Below are 20,148 nucleotides of genomic sequence, written 5' to 3' on the forward strand. Positions count from 1 at the left end.
GCCGCCTGGCGGTGGCCACGGGTCCCTACAGGGCTGGGCTTCGAAGCCCCCTACCTGAGGCCCCCAACATAACCAGGACGCACGCCCCCTCGCGGTCTGGAGGAGGCACAAGCCCTCCTCTGGTCCTCCAAGGCGTCCCGGCCGGGGACCACTATATATATATATATATATATAGTAAACTATCTTATATATAAACGTTTACACGTGGAAGTGTCTGTCTGTCTGTCTGGCCCGGAAGTGTGAGGCTACAGCATGAAAATCAAAGAGCTGGCAAGGCGGCCCCAAGTTAAAGAGACGGAAGAAGAAAGAAAGACAAGGCTATAGCATGAAGATGCAAGAAAGTGACTCCGTCCCCAAAGTGAAACCACAGAGAAAAGACAAACGTGAGAGAAACTTATTTAGCTGCTGATAGACAAGGGAGGGTGAGCACATCCACAAAACAAAACGGCAGACTCTGCATTTCAATTTTTTTTCTGACAATTTCAATAGTTTCTAGAAGCTTACACAGCTAGTATATAAACCGCTCAAAAAAATTAAAGGAACACTTTGAAAACACATCAGATCTCAATGGGAAAAAGAAATCCTCCTGGATATCTATACTGATATAGACTATAGGATGCCACATCGTTTGATGGAAATGAAAATGATCAACCTACAGAGCCCTGAATTCAAAGACGCCCCAAAAATCAGAGTGAAAAAATTATGTGGCAGGCTAGTCCATTTTGCCAAAATTTAATTGCAGCAACTCAAAATTGTACGCAGCACTTTGTATGGCGACTGTGTTCTTGTATACATGCCTGACAACATCGGTGCATGCTTCTAATGAGATGACAGATGGTGTTGTGGGGGATCTCCTCCCAGATCTGGACCAGGGCATCACTGAGCTCCTGGACAGTCTGAGGTGCAACCTGGTGGCATTGGATGGACCAAAACATAATGTCCCAGAGGTGTTCTATTGGATTTAGGTCAGGAAAGTGTGGTGGCCAGTCAATGGTATCAATTCCTTCATCCTCCAGGAACTGCCTGCATACTCTCACCACATGAGGCCAGGAATTGTCGTGCACCAGGAGCCACTGTACCAGCATAGGGTCTGACAATGGGTCCAAGGATTTCATCCTGATACCTAATGGCAGCCAAGGTGCCTTTGTCAAGCCTGTAGCGGTCTGTGTGACCCTCCATGGATATGCCTCCCCAGACAATCATTAACCCACCACCAAACTCCTCATGCTGAATGATGTTACAGGCAGCATAATGTTCTCCATGGCTTCTCCAGACCCTTTCACTTCTGTCATGTGCTCAGGGTGAACCTGCTCTCATCTGTAAAAAGCACAGGGCACCAGTGGTGCATCTGCCAATTCTGGTATTCTATGGCGAATGCCAATTGAGCTGTATGCTGCTGGGCAGTGAGCTCAGGGCCCATTAGAGGACATGGGGCCCTTGGGTCACCCTCATGAAGTCTTTCTGGTTCTTTGGTCAGAGACATTCACACCAGTGGCCTGCTGGAGGTCATTTTGTAGGGCTCTGGCAGTGCTCATCCTGTTCCTCCTTGCCCAAAGGAGCAGATACTGGTCCTGCTGATGGGTTATGGACCTTCTATGGCCCTCTCCAGCTCTCGTAGAGTAACTGCTTGTCTCCTAGAATCTCCTCCATGCCCTTGAGACTGTGCAGGAGACACAGCAAACCTTCTGGCAATGACACGTATTGATGTGCCATCCTGGAGAAGTTAGACTACCTGTGCAACCTCTGTAGGGTCCAGGTATCGCCTCATGCTACCAGTAGTGACACTGGCTGTAGCCAAATGCAAAACTAGTGAAGAAACAGTCAGAAAAGATGAGGAGGGAAAATGTCAGTGGCCTCCACCTGTTAAACCATTCCTGTTTTGGGGGTCATCTCATTGTTGCCCTCTAGTGCATCTGTTGTTAATTTCATTAACACCACAGCAGCTGAAACTGATTAACAACCCCTTCTGCTACTTAACTGACCAGATTAATATCCTATAAGTTTCATTGACTTTATGCTATACTCTGATTAAAAAGTGTTCCTTTAATTCTTTTGAGCAGTATATATATATATATATATATATATATATATATATATATATATATATATATATACACACACACACACATATATATATATAAGCACCCACGCTACTGATCAGGTTGTACTACTAATTCAACATTTTTCTGGGCTCTTGTTTTTCTTTTTATATCTGTGATTTGATTTGTTTATTTATATTACACTTGATATATTCAACATATTCAATACGCACTGGTATTTACTGTTTTTATTGTTTAATACTTTTATAACATTTTATAATAACTTTATATCTACTGTTGTTGTTTTACCATGTACTGTATTGCTGCTGTCTGTGTCTGCACCTGCTAGTCTAGCAATAGATACGTTTCATTCTACTGTAAGGTACAGAAACAAAAAAAATAAATTTAAAGCCAAATTCCATCCATTATCCAACCCTGCTATATCCTAACTACTAAGTCATGGGGTTCTGCTGGAGCCAATCACAGCCAACACAGGGCTCAAGGCAGGAAACAAACCCCGGGCAGGGCACCAGCCCACTACAGTTGGTAAAGCCAAATTGAATTGTAATAAATTATTCACACACTTGACTCAATATTTGGTAGAAGCAGACTGGGCAGAAATGACACTCTTTAAGGATGAGCATCTGGCCGTATGTCTAAACTAGGTAAAACTGTTCAAGTTGGATGATGAGGATCATTTTTTAAATTCTGCTATTGTTTCCCTGAGGTTGTACTCTGGCTGGACTGCTCCATGACAATATTTTAGTTGCTAACATTTTTTTTATTTTATTTTTGTCCTGCTAGGCAGTGAATTTTCTGGTTGTATCTAGGTTGCTTCCAGAAATCTTCTGCACAGTGTTATATTATGATTTTCCATCTTTCCTCAAAGGTTTACTGAGCCCTGATGTGAACAAGTACCCTCGGCCCCAAATCATAATGTTGCTTCTTCTACCATGCTTAACTATTGAGATGCTACTCTCCAGATGATGTGCCGTGTAACACTTGCTTCAAGCAGCTCATGTACATTTTAGTCTACTCCCACTAGATTTCACAGTTTCTAACATGCCATTTGGCAAACTGTAGTTGAGATTTAATGGTTTTTTTTTCACCAATCACTTTGGATTGCTACTGTGTCATCAGTTGTTGTGTGTGCAGGACCTTTTTTCTCTAGAGCTCTTTGTGGTCACCTTGAATTAGGTATATTATGTCTGCCTTGGCATGCTGGTATATACCTCACAAGATAATGCAATGGAATTACAGATTTGTTTTTTGTGTTTATCCTCACAGGTGCATTAGTCCAAATACAGTATGAGCTGGAATGCGGAGTTTAAGCCTGAATTTCCATAAATAAAGCTATTTTCACTTAAAGTTTCTAATCAGAATAGTAAAAAATATAACATTGATAGATTCTTGTTAGAGATGATAGAAAAATCCAGACAAAGAAAGCCACAAAAAGATTTAAAATAAAAACCAGCTGTGCGACAATGATTTGGGATTCAACCACACTGCCAGTCCACTCTTACACTGTAGGACTTCTATTGATTTGGAAAGTTAGCTTTGCAGACAGATTTGACCCCAGGTGTCAATGTCAGAATTGTAGGCTTAATTTGACTACATATAGAAAAGAAAAATGAGTGAGTGATAATACTAGAAAAAGACAAAGAGAGACAGAGAGAAAAATGGCCAGCATAGAAAGAGCGAGGGAAATCAATAGCAGTGCAAACAAGAAGAAAGACTAAAGCAAGGATGCAGAAAAAAATATAATGTACAAATCAGTGTTTTAAAAGTATTACAATAATATGGAGACAGAAATGTGATATTTCTTTGTTATATATGAATGAAATATTTTAAAGTCACTAAACTCATAGGGGGTGGCACGGTGGTGCAGTGGGTAGCGCTGCTGCCTCGTAGTTAGGAGACCCAGGTTTGCTTCCCGGGTCCTCCCTGTGTGAGTTTGCATGTTCTCGACGTGTCTGCGTGGGTTTCCTCCGGGTGCTCCGATTTCCTCCCACAGTCCAAAGACATGCAGGTTAGGTGCATTGGCGATTCTAAATTGTCCCTAGTGTGGGTTTGTGTGTGTGCGCCCTGCGGTGGGCTGGCACCCTGCCCAGTGTTTGTTTCCTGTGTTGGTTGGGATTGGCTCCAGCAGACCACCGTGACTCTGTAGTTAGGATATAGCGTGTTAGATAATGGATGGATGGATGGATAAACTCATAGGGGCTTTTGGCTTCATTTGTTTCTGTCTTTTCTGTGAAATGGATTCAATGAACCAAAGGGCTGACATAATTTCTGTGCCCTCCACCCAAAATGAGTCTATGTTATGAAATACTGTAAAGACATAAACTGCCTTTGTTAATTTTACTGCTTTTACTGGAGTATAGGCGACAAAAATGAGTTGGATATCATTTTAAATTAAATAATTAAACACAAAATGAATCTGTTTTCCTTGAAGACACTTCTTTGTCAGCTGCCTACACAATGCCTATTGAAGAAAAAGAAAAAGAAAAATGAGTCTTGCAAAATATCAGGATCTGTGAAGTGGATGCAAGCAAAAATGCGGGATAGAAATGGTTAATGTCCAAAGTCATTAAACCTTTACGCAACATCTACCTTGTACTTTATTTTGTCACTTAAACAGAATGTCAGTTACTATTTTAGGTGCCATGGAGGAAGGACAGGCATCCAGGTTTGGGTGGAGGATGATTTTTTTCCTACCAGGAGGCCATAATGAATGTACTAGGTGCACATGCATGCTAGGAGTAGTTAATTCCCTTATATGGCAGTGTTCCTCAAAGCTGAACCCAATCAGGACACCTGTGAGTTGACATGGGAATTGTAGTCCAGAAATGCAGTCCTGCAGGGTCTTTTGGTGCCACCTCCATGGCAGGACTGCCCTCATTTCCACTGTTAGGGGAGAACTGCCCTCGTTTCCATATGACCTGGAAGTGCTCCAGATGACCTGAGAATGGCACTGGAAGCAGTCCCCAGGTCTAGTTGAAAAAGAAGCCCGCAACCTCACCTAGGATAATCACAGTTGAGAAGCAGCAAGCGACACTCTACTGGAGGAGGCAGGAATTTTGCACATGGTGACTGGTGCTTGTGTCAAAAAATGCTGCTGACAAGTAAAACATTTTATTAGAATCCGGAATTGTGTTGGGTGACATTGTGTTTCCAATTTGGGGCTGAGTAGTGCTCCCTTGTGGTTACACTATCCATATCTAACATACAGATGTTTTACTGTCCAAATATTTTTGAACTTAATATTTTCCAATATAAATACAATTCATCTTTAACAGCTCTGTTTTTGTATGTTTTTTTTCTTCACAACATCCTCATCAGCACAGCAGAAAGCATGAAGACGATTGTCCTTGCGTCAGTTTATCTGAACGATTTTGGTCCCTGCGAAGCACAGTTTTTGGTGAATCAAATAAGTCTGGATTGTTATCACTCAGACCTTTCTGTCCTAGTACTGAGATATAAAACATTCACAATTTTATCATGCTGAAACCACCTGTTTTTTATCATTTATTTTATTATAAATTTCTTTAATATTTCCAAAAATATTCATTACAAGAGATTACTGTTATAATGTAACAATCAAACAAAAACAATAAAATGAATCAAACAAAAATCAAAGCAAAAAAATTCAGTACAATTAGAAATACAATATCATATGTCAAAGAAAGAGTTTAAAGTTAGTCTTTTATAATTTAATCCTTCAATAGCAGGGATCCAAGAAATATTGCTGCTTTATTTGCACGTCATTTAGACTACACAGACCTTCTTACAATTCATAATATTTTAAGTATCTTTAAAAGCAGTATTCTCAGCAAACTGAAAAGCATTGCCCTCAGTTTGGAGCAGTACCTGCATTACTATAAATATACTTTGGATATTAAATTAACCAAATAAGATGATTTACTGCGAAGTTTAATTTGTAAATGCACATGAAGTAAGAACACTGAAACATTCTATCTCATTTAGTTGGTATCTAGATGGGCTTGTTCAAAAATACTTACTTTGCATTAAGCAATGAGAGAAACTAATTGAATTCTGATTAGATAGTATTAACCATCTTCACTTTATAAAGAAAGTGTGATAAGTATTAAAATCTAAACTATATATATTCATAAGGTGTTCAACAGTCTATCCAATGACTCTCAAACTTATTAGTGTGTCTGGTATAGTAAACCACCATGTGATGACACATGTTACATACAATAAAGTGTTAACTGTTTGAATGGATTAATAAAACAGTACAAGAATAGAAATCTAATTCAGACTATCAACAACCTTGCATCAGTCTGCATTATATAATAATTGTTGCATTTATATAGCGCTTTTCTCACTACTCAAAGCACTCAGCAATTCCAAGTTAAGGGCCTTGCTCAAGGGCCCAACAGAGCAAAGTCCCTTTTGGCATTTACGGGATTCGAACCGGCAACCTTCCGATTGCCACTGCAGATCCCTAGCCTCAGAGCCACCACTCCACCTGAAATGACTTTTAATTAGAGATATTTTCTTTCATCACCAGTGTCCAACGATGCATTTCATATAAAAGTAACTGATTCTGCAAAAGAAATAAAAATCAGGTTCAAGACAAGCACCAGTGATGCAGAACCCACCATTGCCTAAATTTCCTTTCCTACTCATATACATAAAAAAATATTCTCCTTCATGACACTTTGTTGCCATGTGACCCTGATTATATCATTTACAATTTTAAAAAGCCAACACAACAAAGATGATCCTAGTGAATTGAAGACAACTTAATGGATACACACGGTGAATATCACTCTGCAAGTTGTTCTACACTCCAACCACTCACCATAAGTGAACCACAGTGCATGGCTAATTAGAAAATGAAAGTTTTCAAGTTCTTACACTGATTCCAAGAAAAGTATTGTGTCACTCGTGTAGCGCAGGGAGAGACAGATGTTAGTAGTCATTTAACGTAAAGAACGCCACAATATGAAATGCAAAACTAAACAAAAACTCACAGCTGCTTCATATATTAATTCAGTGCATTCTTGAGGCTATTGTCTATCTTAGCAGTATTAGGCACAAGGCAAGGATAAACTCTGAATGGGACACCAGTCAAATGGAGGGCACATTTATTATAACTTTACATCTACTGTGTCGTTTTTGAGATGTGTGAAGTATTATGTCAAAAAGCCCGGACAGAGGTAGAGAATTGTGCGAACTCCACACAGGCAGTGACTGTGGCTGTGAATCAAGCAGAGTCTTCTTGAGTTGTGAGGATGTAACACTACCCACCATACTACATAAGAATCTCTTATTCCAAGGTTAAATAACTGAAATTCATACAACTGAACACCTGTCTCAATTCTGACACCCGTTGTGCTACTTATCATTCCAGCTGATTTTCTAACATTTAACATTTTATAAACAAGACCTTTTCCAACATCAAATGCTTCATAGTATCATTTGGTTATACATGAATATTTCATTACAACACATTCACTCAATGCCAAACCAAAAACAATAAAGATGATTGCCTATTTATTATTTTTGTAACACCACAGGCATAGAAATATAACACAATTTTGATTAAAACTCTCAGCAATTAGCATTAATTCTGAACTCAGAATGCCTTAAAGTATTCAAACAGCAGCACTAACTGCTAAACGGCTACATGGAATATTGTCATCCATCAATTTTCGATGCACTGTTTTTTTCCTTATTCTAAATTGCTGACTACCGGATGATAATAATCATAATACAATATGCACCCCGGATAGAATTACAACTAAATGACAATGTTCTGTCAATAATGTAATGGTCTCTAAAACTAGCCTACTCAGTGATAATAATACACATAATATAAAGCAATGCACATTTAGTGTGTCTTTAACTTTAAAGCACCTGGCAAGGATACTTAGCCTTTATAGATGGAAACAAGAACAAAAATGAAGAACCTCTGAAGTCAACCTTCTCAGCTGCTGCATTACTTTGTGAGAAATCATTCATTATGGGACTGTTCAATTTTTGGACCTTAACCATTTCATATTTTACTTCTTGAGACAAAAAACAGCTTGAACATACTTATCCAAAAAAACTGTCACAATTGTATTTGCTGCAATGAGGCACAGTTGCAAGCACTGCTGACTTATAAATTCAGCATCCTGGTCTCAAATCTCAGAAACAGTAATCATCTATTTTATGTTAGCATGTTCTCTCCATGTCCTTATTAGTGTTCCTCTGGGCATCCCAGTTTTCCTCCCACATCCTTGAAGATGTGCTGGTTAGATTGATTTGTGATTCCAAACTGCCACTCTGAGTGAGTATGTGAGGGAAGCTTAGGTGGGCTGGCTGCCTGTCCTGGTCCAGTTACCATCATCAACCTGAAATTAACTTAGCAGGTTTAAAAAGCTTTTATGATAACATTGTGTTTGAAAACTTTAATTTTCATCCTTAGCCTATAAAACTTTATTTTACTGTATATATTTGGGGTTTTTTGTACTTGTGCTTAACCATTGGATTTGTAAAAATAAATAATTTTGCTTTGTGAACACCTTGTGTTTTTTTCTATTTTTTTAAACTTGGGTGAATAATTATAATCATTAATATTACTGTTTGAACTACAAGGCCTGAAAAAGTTTAGATTTTATAATAAATGTAAGTTTACCTTTTTATAATATAAACTCCTCAAAAAAATTAAAGGAACACTTTTTAATCAGAGTATAGCATCAAGTCAATGAAACTTCTGAGATATTGATCTGGTCAGTTAAGCAGAGGGGGCTGTTAATCAGTTTCAGCTGCTTTGGTGATAATGAAATTAACAACAGGTGCACTAGAAGAGCAACAATGAGATGACCCCCAAAACAGGAATGGTTTAACAGGTGGAGGCCACTGACATTTTTCCTTCCTCATCTTTTCTGACTGTTTTTTCACTAGTTTTGCATTTGGCTATGGTCAGTGTCACTACTGATAGCATGAGGAGATACCTGGACCCTACAGAGGTTGCACAGGTAGTCCAACTTCTCCAGGATGGCACATCAATACGTGTCATTGCCAGAAGATTTGCGTTGTCTCCCAGCAGAGTCTCAAGGGCATGGAAGAGATTCCAGGAGACAGGCGGTTACTCTAGGAGAGCTGGACAGGGCCATAGAAGGTCCTTCACCCATCAGCAGGACCAGTATCTGCTTCTTTGGGCAAGGAGGAACAGGATGAGCACTGCCAGAGCCCTACAAAATGACCACCAGCAGGCCACTGGTGTGAATGTCTCTGACCAAACAATCAGAAACAGACTTCATGAGGGTGGCCTGAGGGCCCGACATCCTCTAATGGGCCCTATGCTCACTGCCTGGCTCCGCGGAGCTCGATTGGCATTTGCCATAGAATACCAGAATTGGCAGGTCCACCACTAGTGCCCTTTGCTTTTCACAGATGAGAGCAAGTTCACCCTGAGCCCATGTGACATATGTGAAAGGGTCTAGAGAAGCCATGGAGAACATTATGCTGCCTGTAACATTGTTCAGCAAGACCGGTTTGGTGGTGAGTCAATGATGGTCTGGGGATGCATATCCATGGAGGGACACACAGACCACTATAGTTTAGACAACAGCACTTTGACTGCCGTTAGCTTTCGGGAAGAAATCCTTGGACCCATTGTCAGACCCTATGCTGGTGCAGTGGGTCCTGGGTTCCTCCTGGTGCACGACAATGCCTGGCCTCATATGTCGAGTATGCAGGCAGTTCCTGGAGGATGAAGGAATTGATGCCACTGACTGGCCCCCACACTTGGCTGACTAAATCCAATAGAACACCTCTGTGACATTATGTTTCGGTCCATCCAACGCCACCAGGTTGCACATCAGACTGTCCAGGAGCTCAGTGATGCCCTGGTCCAGATCTGGGAGGAGATTCCCCCAAGACACCATCCATCATTTCATTAGAAGCATGCCCCTGACGTTGTCAGGAATGCATACAAAAACGTGGTGGCCATACAAACTAATGAGTACAATTTTGAGTTGCTGCAATGAAATTTTGGCAAAATGGACTAGAATGCCGCATAATTTTTTTCACTTTGATTTTCAGGGTGTCTTTGAATTCAGCCCTCTGTAGGTTGATAATTTTCATTTCTGTCAAACGATGTGGCATCCTTTCATTCCTAACACATTACCCAGTCCATATCAATATTGATATCTAGCAGGATTTTTTTCCCATTGAGATCTGATGTGTTTTCAAAGTGTTCCTTTAATTTTTTGAGAAGTATATATAGCATAGTTTTATAGTATGCATATTATATTGCACACAGACACATACACAGACAGAGCACTGACTTTATAGTAACATCTTACGATACATTGGAAAACCAATAATCCAGCATGCTTCTTCAAAAAAATAAACAAAGTACTTTTTTCTTACTCTGTCTTTGTACGTGACCTTTACAAAACAATATACAGCATGGTATATCAATAATATCAAGCCATATAATTGGTCTATGTTTATTCAATTTCCTGGGTCTAAAATAACTACTGCAAAAACTTCCATTCCTCTCCCAAATTTACTATTGACTCATTCATCATGTATATCTTGAAGTAAACAGCTCCATTGATTATTACTATTTAAAAATGTCTCTTTATTACTAACCTACTGATTCCCATAGATATGTTTGCGACAGTTCCATTCCAAAGATGTCAATTTTTCATAGTGCTTAGACTCTGTAGTCTTTTTAGTGCAGAACAAAAGACCTCAAAATTCTAAGTATTTCCATTACCTAAGGATATGCTGACCACATTAATATCAAAGCTGTCTGTCAATGGTGGGGAAACCCTACAATATTCATATCCAAAAACTAAATGCACATCCAACTTATACACCAATCTGTCAACAATTATAAAATTCCTATTTTAATGACATATATCCTAAATTCTCAATATCAAATGTATAATCACCTGATGCCAACAGACAACAAACTTAACAAACAACTTTCGGACACCTCACCCCGAGTCCCAACCACTTCCAAAATCCAAAGCCATCACTCAAGTAATTCTTTCCAAAAGCTGGTAGCAATATTCACACTTATGTCTCCAATAATGCACTCCCTCTGGCCATTTTAAAGTGATACAGTGTACCACCTGCTTCTTCAGTGGCTTTATTTACTCTGCTTCTTTGAGGCCACATCCTGCAATTACAGTGGTTAAAACACAAAGATAGCTGCTCACAGACTGTTTCCTGCATCATATCAGTGCTATTAAGATCAAAGACGCCTCCAAATCCATTATTGCATTTTATCTTCTCTCCAGATCGTTGCTACTATGATCATTCCATTTGTGCTAAGCTCACTCTCAGACTTGATTTTCAATCTGGCAGCAATGAAACACTGTGTTGTCACTTAATATCACATCTCGTCTTTTTATTTCATTAATCACTGTTCTACTCTAAACCCTCTTTTTCCATTACATGGTCCTGGCAAACTGCCTATTCTGACAGTACTGGGTGTAAAGCAGGAAGCAACCCTGGACAGACCATCATGTCAGTCCTGGTCCATGCATATCCCTACACCTAACTTAAATCTCAACAACAGTGAAACTATCCTGAAAATTTAATACCCAGAGAAAACCACACAGAGACAGGGAGAAACTACAAATTTCCATTCAAACAGTAACCAGACCATGAGTCCAACCCAGTTGTCTCAACCTGTTAGACAGAAACACTAACCACTGAACCACTGTTCAATGTCCTTTTCTAAATTCTATTTTGCTTCTATTTAAAAGTTACTTGTTTACCCAAAGGCAATTAAAGTGAGGGGAATTCAAGGTGGAATCAAGGAAGGATGTCTTTATACAAAGTCTTGTAGTTGAAGTAGGGAGTCTAAAAGCTTTTAAACAGTGTCTAGATGACATCTTAGATATTGGCTAACTGAACAGCTCGATTGGCTGCTGAATATTCTCATTCTGTTTCCAAACTTTTAATTTAATTCAATTTATTTTTATATAATACTTTTCACCGAGTACAGGTCCATATACAAAGGAGAAATTTTACCAATTTATAATGTACACACAGATTAGGTTAAACACACAGTAAAGAAGGTGGTTCCAAACTGACTAAAATAAATAGATCCTAACAAAATATATCCATTAATATTATCATTGAAATACGGCCAGGTGACAGCAAAGGAGAGGAGCAATCAGCAGCATCTTTGCAGCAAATAAACCTCTGTGGGGGTCCATGGTCAGAAAAAGACAAAGTCAGACATAGTTAAAGTTCTGGAGACCTAGAGCAACTGGTCAGACTTTTATGATTCAGCCATGGCTTGTTCCCCATCTTATGCATATTTTCCTTTCTGTTTTGTTATTTCTATGTTTTTGAATGATTATATTCCGTGTGTTTTGTTATTATGTAATTTTGTTAATATAGTTATGTTTGTACCTTTTTTTATTATTTACTGTATGTATTATGTACAATAGTTATGTTTGCATATATTCCTTGTTTATTGTGGGTGGGATCCCAAGACTTATGGCCACTACTGTGTTAATGCTGAGGGACCACCCGGCCACCTTTATATTTTAGGCTGAAGTATAGATCTCTCAGAGGTTCATAGTGATTGTTGTGGAGTGGATTTGTTCTGCAATTATTGTTGTTGAATTGTTGTGGTTATTGTACATTCTTACTTCATTTTGGACTCTGAGTTTGGATTATTAATTTACATGTTAGCTCTGAGTTGCCTTTTAGGGAAAACCATTTTGCTTTATATTTTGTCTTTTTCTTGTTTGTCTTTTTTGATAATGTAACTAATTCTTTGATATATTTGTAAATACAATAAACTTTCTTGTGTTATCATTGTTATTGCACTAGTATAAGTTTATTTATGGTATATACTGTATAATGTTTTTACTGTTGTTTTAGCGTCCTTGTTTCATTAGTTTTTTGTTTTATTTTTTATGTTATGTAAAATATTTTTCTTTCTTTCTTTAATTATTTAATTCATAACTATAATGTTTCTATGTATAAATCTAAGTTATCCTATGTCCCTTGTGTTTTGTGGAGGAAGCTTTGGCTGTTTTGGTCAGAGTTGGGGAAGCTCAAGTCGGTGACTCATTTAACTTGTGAAGGAATTTGTTGTTTTTTCCTGCTCCGTTTCTTGCATTCTTCTTTGGATTGGTGTATTGGGCCTTGTTTGCTATTGTTTTTCTGGTTAAGTAACTCCTTTGCCCTTTTTAAACATTTTGGTCAAATTTTTCTGCAATAAAAAATATTCTTCATATATAAAAAGTCTTTTGGTGGAATGGTATCTGCAAGAAATAGGTTTTTACGGCTTCTTTTCCATCACAAGGCACTTTTCAGTTTTTGGGACATTTTTGTATCTGTAAGAATTACAGCTTTGAAATCACTTCAGTTTTTTTTGCCCAGCATCTTCTGACTCACTAATACAAGAAAAACCCCACATGTCTACCGTATATAAGACTACTCGTGTTTAAGTTCTCCCACGGATAAGTCAGTGCTTGATTTTACCATATAATTTCCAGTATTTTATAATATCGGTTGTATTAAGTCAAATGTGGAAAACTCACGTTATTGGTCCAAGAGATTATGATATGCTAACGTCCACCTGAGACAGTAACCATGGAGCACACTGCCTTTTTTTTTCTATATTGTGCCTACGTGACCAGACGGTAATACTCAAACTATTCCAAAACAATGTTTGCACTGTTTTGTGTTTTTTGTATCTCACATCCTCATACACCTTTATCGTAAGAGCATCCCTTATCTGCGATGGAGCGTTCGATCAGAAGAAAATATGAAGCTGGTTTTAAATTAAAAGTTGTTGAAATGGCGAAAGAAATTGGTAACTGCACTGCTGCAACAAAATTCGATGTGTCTGACAAACTGGTGTGAGATTTGAGGAAACAAGAAGATGTAAAAAAAAAAAATTAAGTGTCGTATTTTTGAACGGGCATATAAATTGGAGTCTGATTTTATAATCGATTTTTCGAGTTTCATGGCCTGACTTATACGTGAGTATATACGGTAGTTATACAAGATGTTAAGTTCTTTGGTGTTCCTTCCAATTTTTGCCAACCAGACCCAAAAAACTCTGAAATTGAGGACATTTTTTGGATCTTATTTTCTGCAGGAAATTACACACTTATGCTAAAGAATAAACCAATAGGTGTTTCAGCAAAAACATTAGAAGGATTTGAAGTTGTGGAGGGGTCAAAGTTACTCATTTTCACAAAACTTTAAAAAGAAATGGGGATCGGTGATTTGGTATGTGGAGTGTCGCTTTATTTTGTTTTGAAGTTGCTGATCATGAGTATGATAATATTTTGGATATTTTATTCTTTACTGGTGGACCTAGCCGTCTATGAGCCACACCCAGAAGGTTAAACAAACAAAAGCATGTGGGGTATCATTTTACAATACTTTACAGTCAATGATTACGAATTTTAGGTTATTTTAGATTTTTAAACTTTTATTAAGTATCTAGCCCTCTATGGACCTCTATCATATTTAGACTTTAAACATTTAAACTGAAGAACACATTTTAATATGCCTAATATCTAATACCAGTTTTCTTGTTTGTTATTTACTTTTATTACAGTTAGTTATGAACACCGTGAATTAGGGTGGCTTACGCTCATTCAGAATTATTGAGTACATTTTTAAGTGTTACTCCTTTCAGGTTTGTGTAGGCCATAACAGGCCATGATAGTTGGGGTTAAGCCCATTGGGGTAAGGCTTATTTTAGGCTGGCAAATGAGGCCTGGCCTAGCTTGTGGAGCTTTTAGGAGTCCTCATACCTGTTTTATATATATACTGTATATATTTACCAACCACTTTATTATTATTTGACCTTTAGAACTGCTGTAATTCTTAATGTCATAGATTCAACAAGGTGATGGAAACATTCCTCATATTGACATGATAGCATCAGACAGTTGAAACAGACTTGTTGGCTGCGCATCCATGTTGCAAATGTCCCATTCCACCACAACCCAAAGGTGCTGTATTGGATTGAGATCTGGTGACTGTGGAGGCCATTTGAGTACAGTGAACTCACTGCCATGTTCTAGAAACCAGTTTCAGATGACTTGATGTTTGTGACATGGTATGTTATCCTGCTGAAAGTAGCTTCAGAAGATGGGTACACTGTGGTCATAAACAGATGGACATGGTCAGCAACAATTCTCGGGTAGGCTGTGATATTGAAACGATGATCAACTGGTACTAAGGGGCCCAAAGTGTACCAAGAAAATTTCCTCCACACTGTTACACTACCGCCACCAGCCTGAACTGTTGAAATAATTCACTTGACACCAAATTCTGATCCTACCATCCGAATGTTACAGCAGAAATTGAAACTCATCAGACAAGGCAACTTTTTCCAGTGTTCTATTGTCCAATTTTGGGGAACCTGTGTGAACTGTAGCCTCAGTTGCCTGTTCTTACCTGACAGGAGTGGCAACCAGTGTAGTTTCCTTCTACTGTAGCCCATGTGTACGTTCAGGGGGGCTCTTCTGAAGAACTCAGTTGTAACAAGTAGTTAATTGACTTACTATCAGCTCAAACCAGTCTGGCCAATTTTCCTCTGATCTCTGGTATCAACAAGCTTGCAGAACTACCGTTCACTGGATATTTTTCCCTTTTTTGGACTATTCTCTGTAAACCCTATAGATGGTTGTGCATGGAAATCCCAGTAGATCATTAGTTTTTGAAATACTCAGACCAGCCCATCTGGCACCAACAACCATGCCATGTTCAAAGTCACTTTAATTATTTTTCTTCCCTACTCCCTTCCCATTCCCCATTCTGGGGCTTCATTTGAATCTCAGCAAGTCGTCTTGACACTGTCTACATGCATAAACGCATTGAGTTACTGCCAAACACACATAAAATGTGTGTTTCAATTTAGTGTACAGTTTCTGTATTTGTTTTACATGATTATTTCCATTCACAATGGAGAATTGACAGGCAGTGTTGAAATCAAGGACCTGTTCGCACCAAAACTTGATGTATTTATGTTGATAGTATTAGCTTTTCCTATGGTCCTGACCACTGTGTACAAATCAGCAGCTAAAATTAACAAAGGAGTAGATGGACGAAAGTTTTTGGGTGGGGCCAGAAAGATGAAGGAGGTGCGGTTTCTAAAACCCAGCAATCAGATCAAGGCTATTACACCTTAGGATGGTTAAAATAGGCACACAAAGATGAATTGCCAATTAATGTAATGTAGTACTAAACATAATCGAAAAACTTAATTAAAGTTCTTTCCCTTTCCAAATAAAGGCACAGGGGTGCGTGTCAGACAGTCTTACCTTTCAGGAGGGGCAGGGCGGTGAGCTCCACCTGCGAACTCTGATACCGAAACTGAGATGAGCTGTGGGATCGGCGCTGTCTGGCTCGGCGCATGGACCGCCGTGGGAAGCCATCCACCTTCTCGGCACTCGGAACAGAAAAGCTTGTATTGGGGGATGAGGGGCTGGAGGGGGGTAGCTTCGTGGTTTCCATTGCCACCCGCGAATGTCTCAAAAAGCTGGCAAGAGAAGTGACCCTCAGAAACAATCGCTCCTTTTTGTCTTACTCTTAATATTAGAAGTCCATCCGGAATCAGAAGCGACAAAAACGGTGTGACTTTGCCATACAAGTCTTTTTAATTTGAGTTTCTTAATTAAAGAAGAAGACGTGGGATATCCTGAGTTCCACACTTGAAACTGGTTGCTGCGTTTTAAATGTTTCCAAATACAGTGCTGAAGGATGGTATCCAGCCGGCACCTGTTATTGCCGAACTTTGGCGGTTCGGGTTGCACACTCTGGTGGATCAAGCTGGCCAGGACACCCCTGCAGTAGCTTCTGAAAACATCTTAGTTCATAACCGATGTGATCAATTTAAGTACAGAAACGTCCGTCATCTTCTATTATTTTGCACAGTCAGAGTTCGTTCACTAAAAAGAAGCGGGGAAGCTCGCGCAAAAGGAGTTTTTTGTCCGTGCTCCGATTTGCCGATTAAACACAATAGAGAGCCCTTTTCACATCTGTAACTGACTGAGTCTGACCCGTGTGCCACCTACCTGCGGCCATTTCATATATTACTGGGTGACACATAACATTGGGCGATCGGCCTATGTGCAATGCAAAAAAAAATATATATATATATTCAAAGGCAAACTTTGCCTTCGTTTAGAAAAGAGTATAACCGAAACACTTTACTATTTATTTATTTATTTATTTGCTTTGCAATAAAGTTCCAGTTTTTAAAACACCAGATTAGAGATACTAAAGCAAAGGACGGCAAAATCCGGCAGGTATAAATGATCGCTGGGATTTATGATTGCATTAACGAAGATGATGCGAAGATGATGAGATGCTCTAGTGGGAAGTGGCTGCGCATTTATAAACGAGTAGGTCGGTACACTGAAAGGAATCCTCTAATCAGACGGAGCTGCTTGGAACAATCTGATTGGAAAGCACTCTTATCTGAGCATCGTGCAGTTCGCCGGTCAAGGAGGGCCAGTTAGCACCACCACAGAGGCCCAGATCGCTTCGTCCAGTCGTATACTTCCTTGTTTTAATGTGGAAGGAGAGAAAGGCAGGAGCTCGCAGAATGCGACCGCCTTCTGTTAAACGGCTCTATTGTCTTCTGCGCGCACAGGTCTTTTCCCTTAGCGAAAAGATAAGGCAAAGAAAGATGAGCTAGCATTAAACCGTGCAGTCTCTAGTACCTTAACCTTTTGAGAGTGTAGATAGATAGTAGTGGATATTTACATCTTTATTTAATATCTTCAGTCCACAAAGGTAATTATGTCTGTTATTCTGAAAATACTTAACAAAGCGATGGTTTTCAAATGATTGCTAGTAATCAAGGGTACAGATTTGTACGTTTATACTTAAGCAATAATACAACTGCCGGGGCACTTTCATTTCCTAGTTTCGCCCCCCATTTCCCAAACCGGAATTGTACCTTATACATTGAGCCGTGGTGTCAGTAAATCAGAAGGGTCCGCTACTGTTAGAATCAAGGACACTGTTCAATGACACTGTATTTCCCACGGGAAGAAAAGAAAACCTCGGAATCAAAACAAACACCATTACAAAATCGAAACTAACATCTGAAGATTTGTGGCTCTGGTTGTCTGAACTAAATAAAGTGCGCAGATAATGTTGTTTAATAAGCGCACCTTTAAATGGATATCGCACTAGTACTGTATTTCAAAAGCAGCGATTTTTCTTTCTTCGATTCATACAAACATGATGTCACAACATAGTAAAGAGTGTATGATATAAACGTAGTTGTTACTGCCTCTCCTTTTGTAAGCAAGAGTGTCTTCTTTATGACAGAAAAAAGAAGGAAAAAATGTCGAGTCCTTTCAGCAGAAGATTGCCTTTGAATTAATATCTGATCCTCGCAGACAGCGATTTAGCACTCTCCTCAAATCACACCGGTGCACTGGGACACAGGACACGTCGATCCGGTTAAATCTCCACAAATGAACAGTAAAATGAGCTAAAGTGTAATGTGGCCTTCTCCCACTCGTCCCATGATTATTTTGCAATGCGAGTCGTCCGGTATTCACATGTCGCTTTTGTGCTCAATTTACAGTACAATCCGACCCTCTTCGTTTTCGACACGTCTTTTATTAGTATTCACTTGCAGTCCGCGCTCCTTCCAGCTGTCCCGCTCGCCGAATGTTGTTCACGCTCATTCATGAATTTCCCGTCCTTGCGCTAGGAACCGATCTTTCATTCATTCACTCATTCATTCATTCAGGGTTACACCGTCACCGTTACCGCGCTGCGAACTGCAGTCACGCCGATTTTCCCTCTTTTTCTGCGGCACTAGTGGGTTCTGTTACACAGGCACCGTGTAACCCTTGCTGCAAAGCACCTGACTCGAGTCCCGCCATCCGATTGGTACTTTAAATATAGCTCCTGCATCGGTGCTGTAGAATGATGTCATCCTAACAATAAAGTTCGCCACTGGTTGGGAGTCGTGGGCACAAGTCTCTTGGCTGCTTGTTCTGATGTTATGACCGTCCCTAAACACACAATCCCCATGCTGCTGAAAATGATTAGTGTAGTTGGATAGTCAAAGGAGTACGCATTGTTACTGTGGTAACTGCCGAGGCACGCCTCAATACTGCATTGCACTGTTTCCTGCTGTTGGGATAGTAGACAAGACGAGGCTTCTACGTGTACTCAGCTACCTGCCCTGAAACCGCTGCTTGTACGTCAGAAAGTATCGATGTAACAGGTTTATGTGATTGCATTTCACTCATTCCATGCGCCTCCTAATGTCTGCATCTGCATCTCTGTATACAAGTGACACGCTTTCAATCCTTTAAAACTAAACGCATGTGTCTGATGTATTTAATACTAATGTATTCTCATTTATGTATCTTATATATCCCATTATTTCTACATACTCTTTACTCTCTTCCCTTTATATCTTTATCCATATTTATATATATTTGTTGTATCTATAATCAAATATTAAATTGTCAAACATATCCTGAACCAGAAACTGGGAGGCTGCAGTCTATCGTTGCAGCACTAGGGACAAAGCAGGAACAAAGAATAAATCGTTTGTAAACAAACCAACAAACCAGTTCATAAATTATATGGTATGCATAAGTATGTATGCTATATACAGTACACGCATACACATCTATCTATCTATCTATCTATCTATCTATCTATCTATCTATCTATCTATCTATCTATCTATCTATCTATCTCCTATAAAAATATTCACTCCTTGGAAGTTTTTATATTTTATTGTTGTTATACAACATTGAATCACAGTGATTTTAATTTTTTTTTTAGCACTGATTAAAAAAAAACACCTCTTTAATGTCAAAGTGAAAACTGATCTCTGTATAGTGGTCTAAATTAATTGCAAATATAAAATGCAAAATACTTGAACACATAAGTATTCATCCCCCATGTGGATTTGGGTATTTATTGCAAACATTTTTGGCAGACATGACAGCCTTTAGTCTGTGCACAGGCATCTCTCTCAGTTTTGTACTTCTGGACACTACATTTTTCCCCCTTTCTTTTTTGCAAAATCGTTTACACTTCATCAGATTGCATGAAGATCATCAGTGAACTGCCTTTCTCAAGTCCAACCACAAATTTTCAG

General features: G+C 39.1%; 1 protein-coding gene across 1 annotated transcript in view; it reads right to left on the reverse strand.

Annotated features, from left to right (window-relative positions):
- The window catches only part of ppp2r5b (protein phosphatase 2, regulatory subunit B', beta), a 255,808-nt gene extending 236,691 nt beyond the window's left edge, over positions 1 to 19,117 (reverse strand). The window contains exon 1 of the mRNA XM_039760627.1: positions 16,325 to 19,117. Within this exon, the coding sequence (XP_039616561.1) occupies positions 16,325 to 16,517 (193 nt within the window). The 5' untranslated portion in view covers positions 16,518 to 19,117. The remainder of the gene's footprint in view (positions 1 to 16,324) is intronic.
- Between the last annotated feature and the right edge of the window lie 1,031 nt (positions 19,118 to 20,148).

The sequence above is a fragment of the Polypterus senegalus genome, chromosome 8 (assembly GCF_016835505.1).
Source record: "Polypterus senegalus isolate Bchr_013 chromosome 8, ASM1683550v1, whole genome shotgun sequence".
NCBI classification, from domain to species: domain Eukaryota; kingdom Metazoa; phylum Chordata; class Cladistia; order Polypteriformes; family Polypteridae; genus Polypterus; species Polypterus senegalus.